Source organism: Dasypus novemcinctus, chromosome 3 (assembly GCF_030445035.2).
Source record: "Dasypus novemcinctus isolate mDasNov1 chromosome 3, mDasNov1.1.hap2, whole genome shotgun sequence".
Lineage (NCBI taxonomy): Eukaryota > Metazoa > Chordata > Mammalia > Cingulata > Dasypodidae > Dasypus > Dasypus novemcinctus.
In genome coordinates, this window is record NC_080675.1 from 52,890,077 (window position 1) to 52,905,679 (window position 15,603).

The following is a 15,603-nucleotide window of genomic DNA, read 5'->3' on the forward strand; positions in this document are numbered from 1 at the left end:
AACTACAGACCTTATCCAGATTTGGCAAGTCTCCCAATAATGTCCTTCATAGCAAAAGAAAATCCAAGATCACATTGCATTCAGCAACTATGTCTCCAGTCTCTAATCGGGAAAACAATTCCTTAGAATTTATTCGGGTTTCATGACACTGACATTTTTGAAGACTACAGACTATTTTGTAGACTATTCCTCAGTTTGTGTTTGATGTTTTCTGATTAGATTCAGATAATTCATTTTTGGCAGGAATAACACACAAGTGACCTTGTATTCATCTCAGAGGATTATTTTAGGAGATATATGATTTCGTTTTCTATGACTTGTGATGTTAATTTTGATTACTTGCTTAAATCTTCTTCACTATAAAGTTACTATTTTTCCTTTGGTAATTAATAAATATATTTGAGGAAATACTTTGAGACTATGTAAACATCCTGTTACCCCTCACTTGCACCCACTAATTATAGTATACATTGAGATTCTTATTTGATTCAATTATTATTATGATGGATGCCAGATAGGAATTGTCTAATTCCATTAACATTTATTGTTTTTCCACTGTGAGGTGATTATCAGTTTTTAAGCAGGAGAATATATAATCTGATTTACATTATTAAATGATCTCTAACTGCGTTGTGAAGAATGATAGCTAAGAGGAAGAATTAAAGCAGGGATCTAGTTGAGAAGCTTTTGCAGTTATGTGGGCACGTGATAATGGAGAGTGATTTGGACTAGAGTGGGGACAGTAGAAATAAATATAAATGTGTGCTGGATTTCAGAATCATAAGAAGAATTCTGTGCAGAGAGTAAAGAAATAAGAGAAATTTCAATTGCTTCTTCCTGCTAATGAATCATCATCAGTACACAGGTTTTATTCTTAAAGAAATAAATAAAGGATTTGAATTTACCTGGAAGATCAGCCCATTACTTTGCCCCACCCACACTGAAACAATCTAGTTCTTTCACAACAAGGCCTGATTTAGATCAGAGTAGAATAAGAAAATGCTGAAGAAAGCTAAAGGTTTTCTTTATAGGAGAGTTCACTCTGAAGGTAAACAGCAAGTATGCCAAACTTGTTTAGGAATTCAGTTTAACTTTTTTTTTTATTAATCTTTTTTTTTAAGATACATAGATCCAGTTAAACATTTAATGAACTTCACTACTTCTTGTGATAAGGACTATTTGAGTGCCTAGCATCTACCTTATATTCATTAATAATTAAAAATATGGGCTCTTTCTGAGCTTATTTTCTGATAAACTGTCTAGTTTGGGACTGGATTGTTCATTTATCTTGGGAAAAATGCACTGAATCATATGGTGTCAGGTCTTTTGATTAATATTTGCCTGACTCATCAGAAGACTTAAAAGATGTGGGTATAGGTTTATTTGTTTGTTTGAAATTACTCCAAATTATTTTTGGAAGTAGGACAGTACAAATAAAATAACAATGTAAGTACACGTATCTTTCTTATGAGGTAATATGCTTTTTGAGGCTATGAGGGTCTATTTTATCCTTCTATCCACAAGAATGCCTAAGACAGTCCCTTGTACTTGTACATATTACTTAATAATTGAGTTGAATATGCTAATAAATCAATCGACTTTTCAATTACAGTCTTCCAAGTTATAAAATAACCACAAATAAACCAGTTGTCAATCACAACAAAAGATTGTTCCAGAATAAGTATAATACGTATTTTTAAATTGTATTAGAGCAGCTGTAGATCTACAGAAAAATCAGAAAGTACAGAGTTCTCATATACCCCACACAGTTTTTCCTATTTGTAATAATATTTTAAGTTTAAAATTTTTAAATATTCTATTTAAATCCTAGGTGTCACTTTGAGGAATCTAAACATATAACATTATTTTGTGACATATTATTCTTTCTTTTCTTTTAGTTTCTCAGGAGTAACCTGCTTTACCATAAGATTTAGTGACTCTATCATCCTTTCTTCCAAGCTTCTGTAATTTGAGCAGAATGTTAATAAACGCTGAAGGTCCTATGTCTCATTTGCCAGTCCTTTATGTAAGCCCTTTTTCTTTTAATTGAAACAGAACCCTCCGTCCTCAATTTAACTTTCCTTGATGAGACCTTACTAAAGCAAAAAAATAAGCCTGGTTGCCCATCACGATAATTTCCAGAGTTTGGATTTTTTTTTCTCCAATGCCGAGCCCCAAACTAGGAATCCATTATGCCATTTGATAGAAGTTTCGTAGGCTTAATATGTGTTGATGTAAAAAAGATAACATATTGGGCAGTAAACATTTTAAAACATAGAATGTTATATATAGAGGTTAAAAAAAAAAACCAAAAACAAACGCCCTAATATAAACTGTGGACTATAGTTAATCCAGTTATAATATTCCTTCAGAGTCCTTCATCAACTCTAACAAAGTTATCTCACTAATGCAAAGAGTTAAAAATGGCGGCGGGGGCGGGGTATATGGGAACTCTGTATTTTTATATGATTTTGTTGTAAATCTAACTTCTCTAAAGTAAACTTCTCTAAAGTAAAAAAATAATTTAAAAAAACTTTAGAAAAAGAATTCAATGGAGCTAATGATAACACTTGCGTAAGTTTTATGTGAACTTGGGTTATACACGAGTAAAAATTCTTGTGTTTTTAGTAAAGTTAAATACATGCTGCAAACACTGTAACAAAAGTTTTGAAGGGCAGAATTAGCGGTATGGTAGAAATATTTTGAAAAGGAAAGATTATAACTAAAAACAAATCTAACTAAAGAGTTATCAAAGAAAGCAAAACCACTGTGTTCCTAGATGCCCGGCTAGCTCAGTCGGTAGAGCATGGGACTCTTAATCCCAGGGTCGTGGGTTCGAGCCCCACGTTGGGCGGTGTGTTTTCCTATTTATCAAGGAACATTACTTTTCCCCAATTGGTTTAAACTCTCTCTAAAGTACTTTAACCAAGGCGGGTTCTTTAAATATAATTTAACTGCTACCCATATTGACCAGATCTCTGTAAAAAAAGCCTTCCTTTTGTAAATGAAACTGTTCCACCGATTGCGCTTGCGCACTTGAAAGCAACCGCACCCTTTTCCCGCAAACCCCCCCAACCTCTCCTTCAAGTACAGAGAAACTAAGAGCCACTGTTTGAGGTTGAAACTGATTTCGGTATTATTGTGTATACGTACATAATTACTGGTAGAAGGCAGTTTTTGCTTGTATGAGGACAAAATTCTGAGCCCCAATTTTGCCTGCATTTGTAAAACGTAGAGATCCAATGTAAAAGCGTTTAGGGCCGACGGAGGACTCTAAAGAAAAAAAGTACCAGTTTGTGCTCTTTTCCTGTCTATTTTCTTATTTCCTTCTCTCAAAATGGGGCCTGTCCTGGAGAAAAAAATATACCCTGATGGGATTTACGGTAAGAAGTATTTCCTTCTGTAGTCGGATTTATACAACCAGTGCATATATCAAGTTTTCTTCCATTGTTCTTGGGACCATATTTTATCTATTAATTGGATGGACGTTGGAAAGTTAATATTCTGGTGAAGGTGAGGCTCTTTGAAAGAGAAGCAGATGGGCAATTAGATATTCGCGTGGGAAGGGATTTCTGCCTTCATCCCAATCCACTGAGAACTTTGAAGTAATCAGAAAGAGTGTCCACACCCACTTCCACCACCACGTCTAGGCACGTTCCAGGATCTCACCTACGGGACCAAGCATGTGAACGATCCATGTTCCGACCTTAAGCAAACCCTATCTAAAGCACTTGAAACATCACATCACATCACAACACAACACAACACAAGATAACATAACATAACATAACATAACACTAGTATAATATGTCTCTCCACTTGTTATCCACTAACTCTACCCCTAATACATGATCGCTTTTTCTCTTATTGCTCTTTTCAACATACAAACATGCTACTATTTCTCTATTTCAAAACAAAACAAAAACCTTGACTCAGTTTCCCTTTGGAGCAAAACTGTTTCTCTGCTTCCCTTTGGAGCAAAACTCATCCCCACTTTGCCTATGCTCATCCTTCCTCTTCTCCCATCTTTTAACCTTGTCAATGACCTTCAGCCGAAGACCAAAGAAACACCTGAACAAGTTGAGTTTATTATTTATTGCAGCAAAGGAGAACACACAATATGGGGAACATGGGGAAAGGGGAGGTTTCAGTAAGAAGGTGTTAGAAAGAACATGTTAAAGTATTGGGCTCTGGTTGGTAATTTTGGGGAGGGTCTAAGGAAGCTCATTCTGTATTGGGTATTCTCAGAAAGCAGAGGCAAATCTATGATCTTAATACATCTTATCTATAGGCAGTGGTGCTAAAGCTGTAATTGGTAAAGAAGTAGCAGTCACTCATTGAGGAAGAAAGGGGCGATGTTTTGATGTCTTGGGTTGGTCAGTGACCTTGTCTGAAGTGGACAGGCTGTGAGAAAGGAAAAAATGATTTAGCTGTGAATGTCACAACAGAGCATTTGTGTTAATAACTTTAAGGCTTAGATGTGTCTGATCAGTTCTGGTATGTCAGGTACGTCAGAGGCTGCTTCTTTCTTTCTCAACCTTCTCTCATCAGGCTTTCTTGACTCCTGTTCCCAACTAGTTTACTGAAACTATTCATAAAAAGGTCTCTAATCATCTCCACATTACTGTAACTAATTGTCAACTCCCAGTCCTGGTCTACTTGATCTAATATAAACTTATTACAAATTTGACCCCTACTTCCTGGACACACTTCTCCCCATGGCTTCCAGGATACAAATACTCTGTTTATTTCTCTTCCATCTCACTGGTTGCTCCCTTTCAGTCCCCTTTGTTAGTTTCTCCTTTTTCCTCCTACCTCTTTGAAGTATTCCAGGCCTGGGTCCTTGGACATTTTCTCTCTCAACAATCATTCATGGTGCTCTTTATATACCAGCGGTTTGCTGATGACTTCCAACTTTATATTTACAGCCCAAATCTCTTACTTTTCAGACTCATATATCCATTTGGATGTCTAGTATGTGTCCCAAAATTAACATGTACAAAACTTAATTGTTGATCTTTGCATCCAAAATTGTTTTTCCTATAGTTTTCTTTGTTTTCCCATTGATGCTAACACCATCGCTGGCAGTTTTAAGTTTTATGAATCCCAGAAAAGATCATATTTTTTAAACAAATCCATTCCCGTGGGTATAGGACACTTTTATTGCATTAGATTTGGTTAAGGGAACTTTTGATTAGATCACCTCTGAATTAGAACACTTTAGGGCCTATGATTGGACTGTGTCAGTGAGGCACGACCCAGGTTGAATCTCTGCCCTCTTGCCAGATGCTTATGTAAACTGAAAACTGAAAGCAGAAACATGGAGAAAGACAGCTGCCATGTGACAGAGGACTAGAGAAGCTCTGAGAGGCTGGAATCAGCAGAGCACAAAGGCATGGAAAGAGGTTCCTGAGAGGCCAGACCCACAGAGCAGCTCAAAGCTGAAGAGATGAACTCTGCCATGTGCTTCATCAACCACAGCTGAACTCGGGAGAAAGCGGCCTGGAGGAGAAGGCAGAGACCCATAGGGAGAGCCAACATTTAGCCTTGCAACATGGCAGGACTCTAGATTGCCAGCAGCCAACTTTGGTGAGATAGCATTTCTGATGATGCCTTGGTTTGGTCATTTCATAGCCTCGGAACTGTAAGATTTCCCCCTAATAAATCCCATTATAAAAGCCAACCCATTTCTGGTGTTTTGCTTCCATCAGCGTTAACAAACTAAAACTAGTTACCAGGGTCAAAAACCTCAGAAACATCATTGACTTCTCTTTCCCTCCAATGCTATGAGAGTACCTCCACTCAATCAGCCCCTCCTGTAGTCCAGTCCCATACTGAATCTAGGCTTGACCGTGTGACTAATTTTGGTCAATGGAATGTTAAAAAGCATGAAGAAAGCAGGTTCTTGCTAAGTGCTTACACATGGGGGCTTGGATGAAATCTAAAGAAGAAGTCTTAGGATGCTGGGACCACAATTCTGTGAGAAAGCCTAAGTTAGCCACATGGAGAGAGGCCAAATGGAAAGAGAAGCCATGTGAAGAGCACTGAGACACCAGACTTGTAAGCAAAGCTATCTTAGATCTTCCAACCCAACATACCGATTGAACACAGACAAGTGAATATCCCCAACAAATGTGACAAGGAATACAACTGACTAGCCAAGCTTTGCCTGAATTCCTGATCCACAGAATCATAAGCAAATAAAATTGTTTTAAGCTATTAAATTTTGGGATAGTTTGGTACACGGCAATAGATAATCAAAACACCTACATCATACTACCAGGAAATCCTGTTGGTCTACCTTCAGAATAAATCTGTAATCAGACTTCTCCCCACCTTCACTTCTAACACTATGGTTTGCACTATCACCTCTCACCTGATTATTAAATAGTCTCTTAACTGGTCTTCATGCTTCAGTCCTTGTCCTAAACTCTATTCTTAACACACTATCTAGAAAAATAGTTTAAACAATCAGATCTTGTCAATACTCTCTTCAAAATACGCCAGAGATACCCCCATTTCACCCACAATAAGAGCAGTTATCTTACATTTACAAGATCAGACCACCCCTCCCCTTCTCTCTGTTATTACTTTTCTCCTTGCTCACTCCATACCCCAGCTAAACAGGCCTCTTTGCTGATCCTGGAACATTCTAGGCATGTCCTTCCTTAGAGCACTTGCCCTGGCTGTTCCATTTCCCTGCATTACTTTTTCCTACCAGATATCCACAGAGCTAACTCACTTGTCCAACTTGTTCTTGTGCAAAAGCTGCTTTTTAAATAAGCCCAACCCTAACCACCCTATTGTAATCGCCAACTATCTACCATCCAACTTACCCCAAATTTTCCCATAGCATGTGTCAACTTCTAACTTATTATATAATATGGTATTATTTGTCTCCCCACCTTGTCCTTGTCCCTTGGAAAGTAGACTTCACAAAGGCAAGGGGGGTTGTCTATTTTGTTCACTAATACATCTCAAGTACTATATTAATTAGTACCTGGCAGGTATTCAATAAATAGAACTACTGAATTAAGAAGAGCTACATGCCTTAGGCTCAGCAATCAGGTATTTATGCCTGCCACTTTATACTTAGCTATAAAACTATTTCAGTCAGAGATGTTATTTTTCATATTATTCAGTGATGAAAAACTTCTCAGAATTTGTAATCCAAATTCAATACAAGACAAGGTCAACAGGAATATAAAGTAGGGAATTTTCTTGAGTATGTTTACAGCAAAAAGAGGTAAAATTCATGCAATAATGAACCCATACATTGATGACTAGCAGTACACCTATTCCCAGCAATCCCAATGGAAGTTTTCAAAGTTAAAAACTAAGAGGCCTTGCTCTTATGGCACTTATATTTCAATAAGGAAGATAAAACCTTGTAGAAGTGACTACAAGATGAAAATTATTAGTGCCTCAGTTACCAATAATATGCTTAAGGGAATGATTACTACTTTGGGGAAAACAGTGCTGAGAACAGTGGCGGGCCCAGAGAACAGAGGAATCTTGCCATTAGGAATGAGTATATTAGGAACCTGGATGGCAAAAAAAAAAAAAAAAAAAAAAAAAAAAATTTCCATGGGTTTTATTCACGGTTTAACATTGTTTTCAAATTTTTCATAATCTAATCTTAAGTTATAAATAGGAATGTCTGATCTCAGTGCCATCTGTGGTGGTTAGTTTCATGTATCAACTTGGCCAGGTTTTGGTGTCCAGTTGTTTGGTCAAACAAGCACTGGCACGATTGTTACTGTGTAGACATTTTGGGGACTTAAATCGTCAGTAAGTTGATTGCATCCATGGCTGATTTTATCTACAATCAACTGAGGAGTTTGCCTTCAACAATGAGAGATGCCTTATCCAATCATATGGAAACTTAAAAAGGAGAAGTGATTTCAGCAGCCAGAAGAGAAAATTTCCATCTCTACTTCAGCCAGCTAACTTCTCCTGGGGAATTCATTGAAAGCTTAATTGGAGTCTCCAGTTTGCAGCCTGCCTTATGGCCTTTTACCAGGGAAAAGGCAATGACCAGACATTTGGGGAATTATTAGACACTGGCTCAGAAGTGACATTAATTCCAAGAGACCTAAAATGTCACTGTGGTCCACCAAAGTAGGGGCTTATGGAGGTCAGGTGATCAATGGAGTTTTATCTCAAGTCAGTTTCACAGTGTTTTCATGGGCCCTTAGACTCATTCTGTGAGTATGTGGTAATAGACATATTCAGCAACTGGCAGAATCCCTCACATTGGATCCATGACTAGTGGAGTGAGGGCTTTTTGATAGGAAAATCCAAGTGGAAGCCACTAGAACTGCCCCTACCTAGACAAATAGTAAATAAAACTCAGTTTCAGATTCCTGAAGGGACTGCAGAGATTAGTGTTTCCATCATGGACTTGAAGGATGTAGGCAGGGGTGGTGATTCCCACCACATCCCTATTCACCTGTCCTATTTGGCCTGTGCAGAAAACAGATGGATCTTAGAGGGTAACTGGATTACCATAAACTTAACTGGGCAGTGACTCCAATTGCATCTCCTGTTGCAGATGTGGTATCATAGCTTGAGCGAATCAGCACATCCCCTGGTACCTGGTATGCAGTTATTGATCTGGTAAATGCTTTTTTTCTCAATTGCTATTGGTAAAGACCACCAGAAACAGTTTGCTTTCAGCTGGCAAGGTCAGCTGTACACCATCACTGTCCTACCTCAGGGGTATGTTAAATCCAGCCCTATGTCATAATATAGTCTACAGGGAACTTGATCATCTCTCCCTCCACAAGACATCACACTAGTCAATTATACTGATGACATTATGTTGATTGGACCTAGTGAGCGAAAAGTAGCAACTACTCTAGACTTATTGGTAAGGCATTTGCATGTCAGAGGATGGGAGGTAAATTCAACACAACAGGGGCCTTCCACTTCAGTGAAATTTCTAGGTGTCCAGTGGTGTGGAACATGTTGAGCTAACATTTCTAAGGTGAAGGTTAAGCTGTTGCATCTGGCCCTTCCTATGACCACCCCTCCCCGCCCCCCCCCCCAAAAAAAAAAAAAAAAAAAAGAAAATGCAATGCCTACTTGGCATCTTTGGATTTTGGAGACTACATATTCCTCATTTGGGTATACTACTCTGGCCCGTTTACCAAGTGAACAAAAGAGCTGATAGTTTTGAATGGGGCCCAGAAAAAGAGGAGGCTTTGTAACAGGTCCAGATGGTTGTGCAAGCTGCCCTGCCATTTGGACCATATGATCCAAAAGATCCAGTGGTGCTGTAAGTGTCAGTGGCAAATAGAGATATTGTATAGAGCCTTTGACTGGCCCTCATAGGAGAATCACAAATGTAGACTCAGGAATTTGGAGCAAAGCCCTGCCATCCTGTGCATTTCTCCTTTTGAGAAAGCTTTTGGCCTGCTACTGGGTCTTAGTAAAGATAGAAAGCTTAACTATAGGCCATCAAGTTACCATGAGATCTGAATTGCTAGTGTTGTCTGACCTGCCAAATCATAAAGTTGGGTGTTCACAGCAGGACTCCCATAAAGTGGAAGTGGTATATATGACATAGAACTCAAGTAAGTGCAAGTAAATTACATGAGAAGTGGCCGGAACACCCATAGCCCCACTTCTGCCACATTACCTTCTCTTTCCCAGTCCACAGCTTTAGCCACTTGGGGAGTTTCTTAAAATCAGTTGACTGAGGAAGAGAAAACTCAGGCCTGGTTTTACAGATGGCTCTGCATGATATACAGGCATTACCTGAAAGTGGATAGCTGCAGCACTACAGCACCTTGTTTGAGAAATCCCTGAAGTACAGTTGTGAGGGGTAATCCTACTAGTGGGCAGCACTTCAAGCAGTGCACCTGGCTATTCATTTTGCTTGGAAAGAGAAATGGCTGAAAGTGCATTTGTTTACTGATTCATGGGCTGTTGCCAATGGCTTGGCTGGATGGTGAGGGATTTGGAAGGAATATGATTGGAAGGAAAATTGGTGACAAAGCAGTCAGGGAAAGAGGTACGTGGATAGACCTGAGTGGGGAAACAAACATGAATATACTTGCATCCCATGTGAATGCTCACCAGAGAAAGATTTTAATAATCAAGTGAATAAGATGACTTGTTCTGTGGATAGCAGCCAGCCTCTTTCCAGAGCCACTCCTGTCATTGCTTGTTGGGCTTATGTACAAAGTGATCATGATGGAGGTTATGCAGCAACATGAATCTCCACTCACCAAGGCCAACCTGGCTGCAGCCATAGCTAAGTGCCCAATATGGCAGCAGCAAAGACCAACAATCAGTCCCTGATATGGCACCATTCCTCGAGGTGATCATTCTGCTACCTGGTGGCAGGGTGATTACATTGGACCACTTCCATTATGGAAGGGGCACTGATTTGTTCTAGCTGAAAATAGACAAATATTCTGGTTATGGGTTTACCTTCCCTGTATGCAATGCTTTTGGCCAAACTACCATCCATGGACTTACAGAATGGCTTATCTACCACCACAGCATTTCTCCTGATCAAGGAACACACTTAACCGCAAATTAAGTGAAGGAATGGTTACATGCTCATGGAATTCACAGGTTTTAAAATGTTCCCCATCACCTTGAAGCAGAACAGTGGAATTGCCTTAAGACTCAATTATGGTGCTAACTAGGTAGCAATACCTTGCAGGGCTGAGCAGTGTTCTCCAGTAGCCTGTGTATGCTCTAAATCAGCATCCACTCCATGGTCCTGTTTCATAGAAAGGATTCACGGTCTAGAAATCAAGGGGTGGAAATGGGAGTAGCACCACTATTATTCCTAGTGATCCACTAGAAAAATTTTTACTTCCTTTCTCTGCAAACTTACACTCTCCTAGTCTAAAAGTCTTAGGTCCAAAACAAGGAGTATTTCCATCAGGAGACGATGATTCCATCAAACTGTGAATTAAGACTGCCAGTTGGCCAGCTTGGGCTCCTTGTGCCTCTGAATCAACAGGCAAAGGGAATGAACATACTGGCTGGGGTGACGGATCCTAACTATCAAGGGAAATAGGACTGCAACTACACAATGGAAGCAAGTAAGAGTTTACCTGGAATACAGGAGATTCCCTAGGTCATCTCTTAGTACTATCATGTCCTGTGATTAAAATCAATGGAAAACTGCAACAATCCAATCCCCACAGTACTACCAATGGCCCAGAAACTTGAGGAATGGTTTGGGTCATCCTACCAGGCAAAGAACCATGGCTGAGGTGCTTGCTGAGTGTAAAGGGAATATGGAATGGGTAATAGAAGTAGGCAGTGATAGATATGAACTATGACTTCATGACCAGTTACAGAAATGAGGATGGTAATGGTTATATTTTTAAATGTTTGTATATTTCATCCCTTTATGAGATAAGCTGTATCAGTTTCATGTCATAGTATTTAAGTTATAGAATACTGATATTGGTTTATGTATAATGTGTGTGGCTGTCAAGTTGATAAGGAGTGAACTGTGATGGTTAGGCTGACATGCCAACTTGGCCAGGTTATGGTGTCCAGTTGTTTGGTTAAGCAAGCACTGGCCTGATTGTTACTGTGAGGACATTTCATGGATGTAAATCATAAGTAAGTTGTTTGCATCTATGGCTGAGCACATCTATAATCAAGTAAGGAGACTGCCTTAAAAAATGAGAGATGTCTTAACAGTTGAAAGATTAAGAAGGAGAAGAGATGATTTCAGCAGTCAGAAGAGAGAATTTCCATCTCTACTTCAGTCAGTCAGTTTCTCCTGGGGGAATTAATCAAAAACCTTCATCAGAGTTCCCAGCTTGCAGCATGCCCAATGGAATCTGGGTTTGTGCATCTCCTAAGTAATGAGACAATTTTTATAAAAATCTTATATTTACAGATAACTTCTGTCAGTTGTCTCCTTACAGAACCATCAGTAATATACCACCCATAGCTTCAGCATTAGGTCACTTCCTTAAGAATTTTGTGTTCAGATAGCATGGAGTAACACTATCTGAATAAACCCTTCTACCAAAATTCTCCTCATCCTCCAGGACCAAGATCAAAAAACTTCCTTTGGGAAGTGGGTGTAGCTCAGTAGTTGAGTGCCTGCTTCTCTTGCATGAGGTCCTGGGTTCAATCCCCAGTACCTTCCAAAAGTAAAAAAAAAATTTCCTTGAAGAAGCTTTCTTTGACTCCCTGGTTGAAATTAATTACATTAATAACAAGCAATTCACATCTTTTAGGGCCCTTACCACATTGTTTTGTATAATCAGTTGTGCACCCATCCCTGAGGGCAAAGAACCGTATCTAGCTGTTGTAGCATTTACAGTGTTTAAAACTATACTAAACACACAGCAAACATTTAGTTCTGTCTACTCAAGTGGCACATAGTGACAAAGTAGCGCTAGAAGTATATTAGAAGTAAAACATACATATGCACACAAACACAATTTAAAAAGGAATTCTTTTCTTATTCTTAACGCTAGGAGGCTTTTTCAAATGTTAATACTGGTGTCTTCATACATAAAGTATATGGCAAAACTAGGAAAGATCCAGAAAAGATCAAAATGGTTAAACTATGAATAAGAATGGACTTAGGGATGTAAGTCCAGAAACTGTATCAAAGGTAAATTTCTACTATGTTTTCAGGTATATGATTATGTATATATATATTTCCATCTTCACAGGTACCTAGACAGAACAAAACCAGTAAATTTTCAACAAAAGGCATTTCACTAAAAACAATGAAAACAAAAAATTAAAATAAAAAATGACTGAACACATATTTCAAAGAACTCCTGTCCTGAACACATTAAAGGACAAAAGAGAAGATTAGTGACATTATAAATGCATATTTATAAAGCAGATGTAACTCTGCATAAAAATGAATTCTTTTTTTTCTTAGAAATATGCTACCAAACACTCTCAGTCCAAAGAGCCAAAAGCAGCATTATTATAGCACAGAAATATAATACCAAAACAGAGCATAAAAAAAAAAAAAAAAAAAAAAAAAAAGACCTATGTTAATATTTGAAATAAATGGTAAGGGCAGCATTATTTATCTTTAAATTAAATAAGTACTGAATATAATTCAATTAACGGAGTCTTCAATATCCAGGAAAGATTATATATACTACAGAAGGACAATTCTGTTATTCTTCTTAAAAACTGGACTATGTAACAAACTTCCAAAATTAAACTGCCTTACTATATTTTATTGATATCAATACAGCAAAACTCATAAGCATCAGCTACCATTTTATGACTACAAAAGAGGAACAAAATCAAAAGAATTAAATATTACTACAAAGAGAAAATATTTAAAGTCTTAACTTCCAGTAGAGTTGTTTATAACAAAGCATCCAACATACTTTAATGCTTTTCTTGTATTTGATTAAATATTTAAGATCAAGCAAAGTTGGATTTTAATTTAAACTTTTATTTCTCGGTAGAAAATGCTCTCTTCATCAGAGGTGGTTGAGTTTTCCCGACATCAAACATCATTTCCAAAGGTGGGTTATTGAGAGAACACCAGTCTGGTATACGGCCTGTCTGATTATAATATTCTTTCGAGACTGAACGGCTCCCAAGTATGTCTTGCAGTGCTCCAAAGACAGCCCCTGTGTGGTAAAAAGATTTTTACACCTAGAATGAAAACTTTTACCAGAAAACTTTATGTATACATATATCAGCTTCATTATATGACAAGAGTGGACTGGTAAAATTCAGCATTGTATATTCACACTCTTCAAATTAATTCCTGTTAAGCTGTTCTACAGCCTATATTTTGAATATGGTAATCTATAAGTTCTATGTTGAAAGTAACTGAAATGACCCATAGCAGATTATAATACAAATGATAAGAAGTTTTACCATACCTAAAAGCAGGTGAGATAGAATGGGGTGGAAGGCATTTTCAACTTTTGAGTAAGACCCTTAGTAATTTTTCTTTCCCCATAACTTTTCATTTATTATATAAAAAAACAAAATGGTACCATAAAATCAAATTTACTTCATTAATACATTCTATGAGCCTATGCCGAAGACCTTATAAAGACCCAAAAGGCAGTCTTTAAAAAATAATCTAGTATGCAATCCATTTGTTTTAGATAAAAAAAATACATTTTGACCAAATTCTACTTTACAATAAATAACACAACATTCATTTAAAACCTCAATACTTTGCTTTTCTCTCAATGTAGGATCCTGATACCTATTAATTTTAACTGCATTATGTAAAAACATAAATATATATCAGTGTTATTACATGTTCCTTAAATTCATGATATAATGGCTAGTATTATTTTGATAATCAGAACATATACAAATGAACACATCCATGTCTGTTTTCCCCTTTATAATAATTGCTTTATTAGGCTATTTGCTTATTTCAGTGAAACTATCATTACTTAAAACATTCAATGAACTCAGTCACAAGAAAAGTGTAATTATACATAAAGAGACCAATTTTAATATGTGGTTTCATAAATTAGCTTTAGAAAGAATTAAAACAAATTTTTAAGTAAGGGCAGCAAGACCAGAATAAATTCATGGCTTTCTCTACTTTGAGGAATGACTTTAATTGGATGAAGAAGTTAACTTAAAAAAAGTCACGAGAAATAGGAAAATAATTCTGAAAATTTTTAAATAATATTTAAGAAAAAGTCATTGTTCAAAGAAAATTATTTAATTCGAACATTGAATCCTCACTGAAATATATTCATATATTTATTAGTAATGCCATTCAGGAACCAATTACTATATAATCATTATATTTAAAAACTGTATTCTTACCTCCCAACCAGGCCACACAATTAGGCTTTGCAGGTGGAGTATGAATTCGGAATGTTTTGGTGCCAAGAGCTTTTTTATATTTTGGTTTTTCTACCAAATACCTTATTTCAGCAAGCAATCTGTGGAGAAATCCTGGCAACATGGAAGTGCCACCTATGACCATCAAATTCTCTGCTAGTTGCTTCCTGGTGTCTATTGGGCACTATATTAAAGAGGAAGAAAAAAGGACTTATCCTTAACAATATAAATAATGCTTGACTAGATTTAAGAAAATACTTAAAAAACACATTTAAGAATATACCTGACAGCTGGGGCCCCTCCCCTTTGCATTAGCAAGAGGAAGAATAATAGCTTAAAAGGTGACCACACAAACCAAATCTCACTCTCTCTGCCTAGAGAACCCCACATCAGATCTCGGTGTGTTTTTCCATCCTTCTCTCCCATTTCTCAACAAGCTCTGTTCTTTCCCATTTCCAAATAAATCCTTTTTACTGGCCTAACAAAAAACAAACAGAGAACATATCTGTACATTACATGTTTTTTTGTACTACAAAAGGGCCCACAGAGCAAGGTTTAACAAGTGAGTTTTTCAAGTAATATTACTTGAAATAATATTATTTCACCATAATATTACCATATGTTTATAGAGAACTTTAAACATTTTAAAATATTTTATAATCTAATGGTAAAAAATGTTAAGTTCTACTGAGCATACTGTAGTAATATAAGTTCTCATTTTCAGGATAGAATTACTGAGTTGGGCATAGAACATGAGAAGAAATAAATTACTTTTCATGTTTAGTAAGGAAAAGATGTGGAAACATA

At 37.2% G+C, this 15,603-nt stretch overlaps 1 protein-coding gene and 1 non-coding gene across 4 annotated transcripts in view; one reads left to right on the top strand and one right to left on the bottom strand.

Annotated features, from left to right (window-relative positions):
* Positions 1–2,781: 2,781 nt before the first annotated feature.
* TRNAK-CUU (transfer RNA lysine (anticodon CUU)) lies at positions 2,782–2,854 on the top strand. The gene has a single exon. It is a non-coding gene; the product is annotated as a tRNA-Lys (tRNA).
* A 10,324-nt stretch (positions 2,855–13,178) lies between these two features.
* Positions 13,179–15,603, bottom strand: part of ACTR10 (actin related protein 10) — a 43,419-nt gene continuing 40,994 nt past the window's right edge. For all 3 annotated transcript variants that reach the window (XM_004452452.5, XM_023587103.3, XM_071213912.1), the window contains 2 exons: positions 14,779–14,980; positions 13,179–13,604 (listed from right to left, as the gene is read on the bottom strand). In XM_004452452.5, coding sequence (XP_004452509.2) covers positions 13,423–13,604; positions 14,779–14,980 — 384 coding nt within the window. In that variant the 3' untranslated portion in view covers positions 13,179–13,422. The remainder of the gene's footprint in view (positions 13,605–14,778; positions 14,981–15,603) is intronic.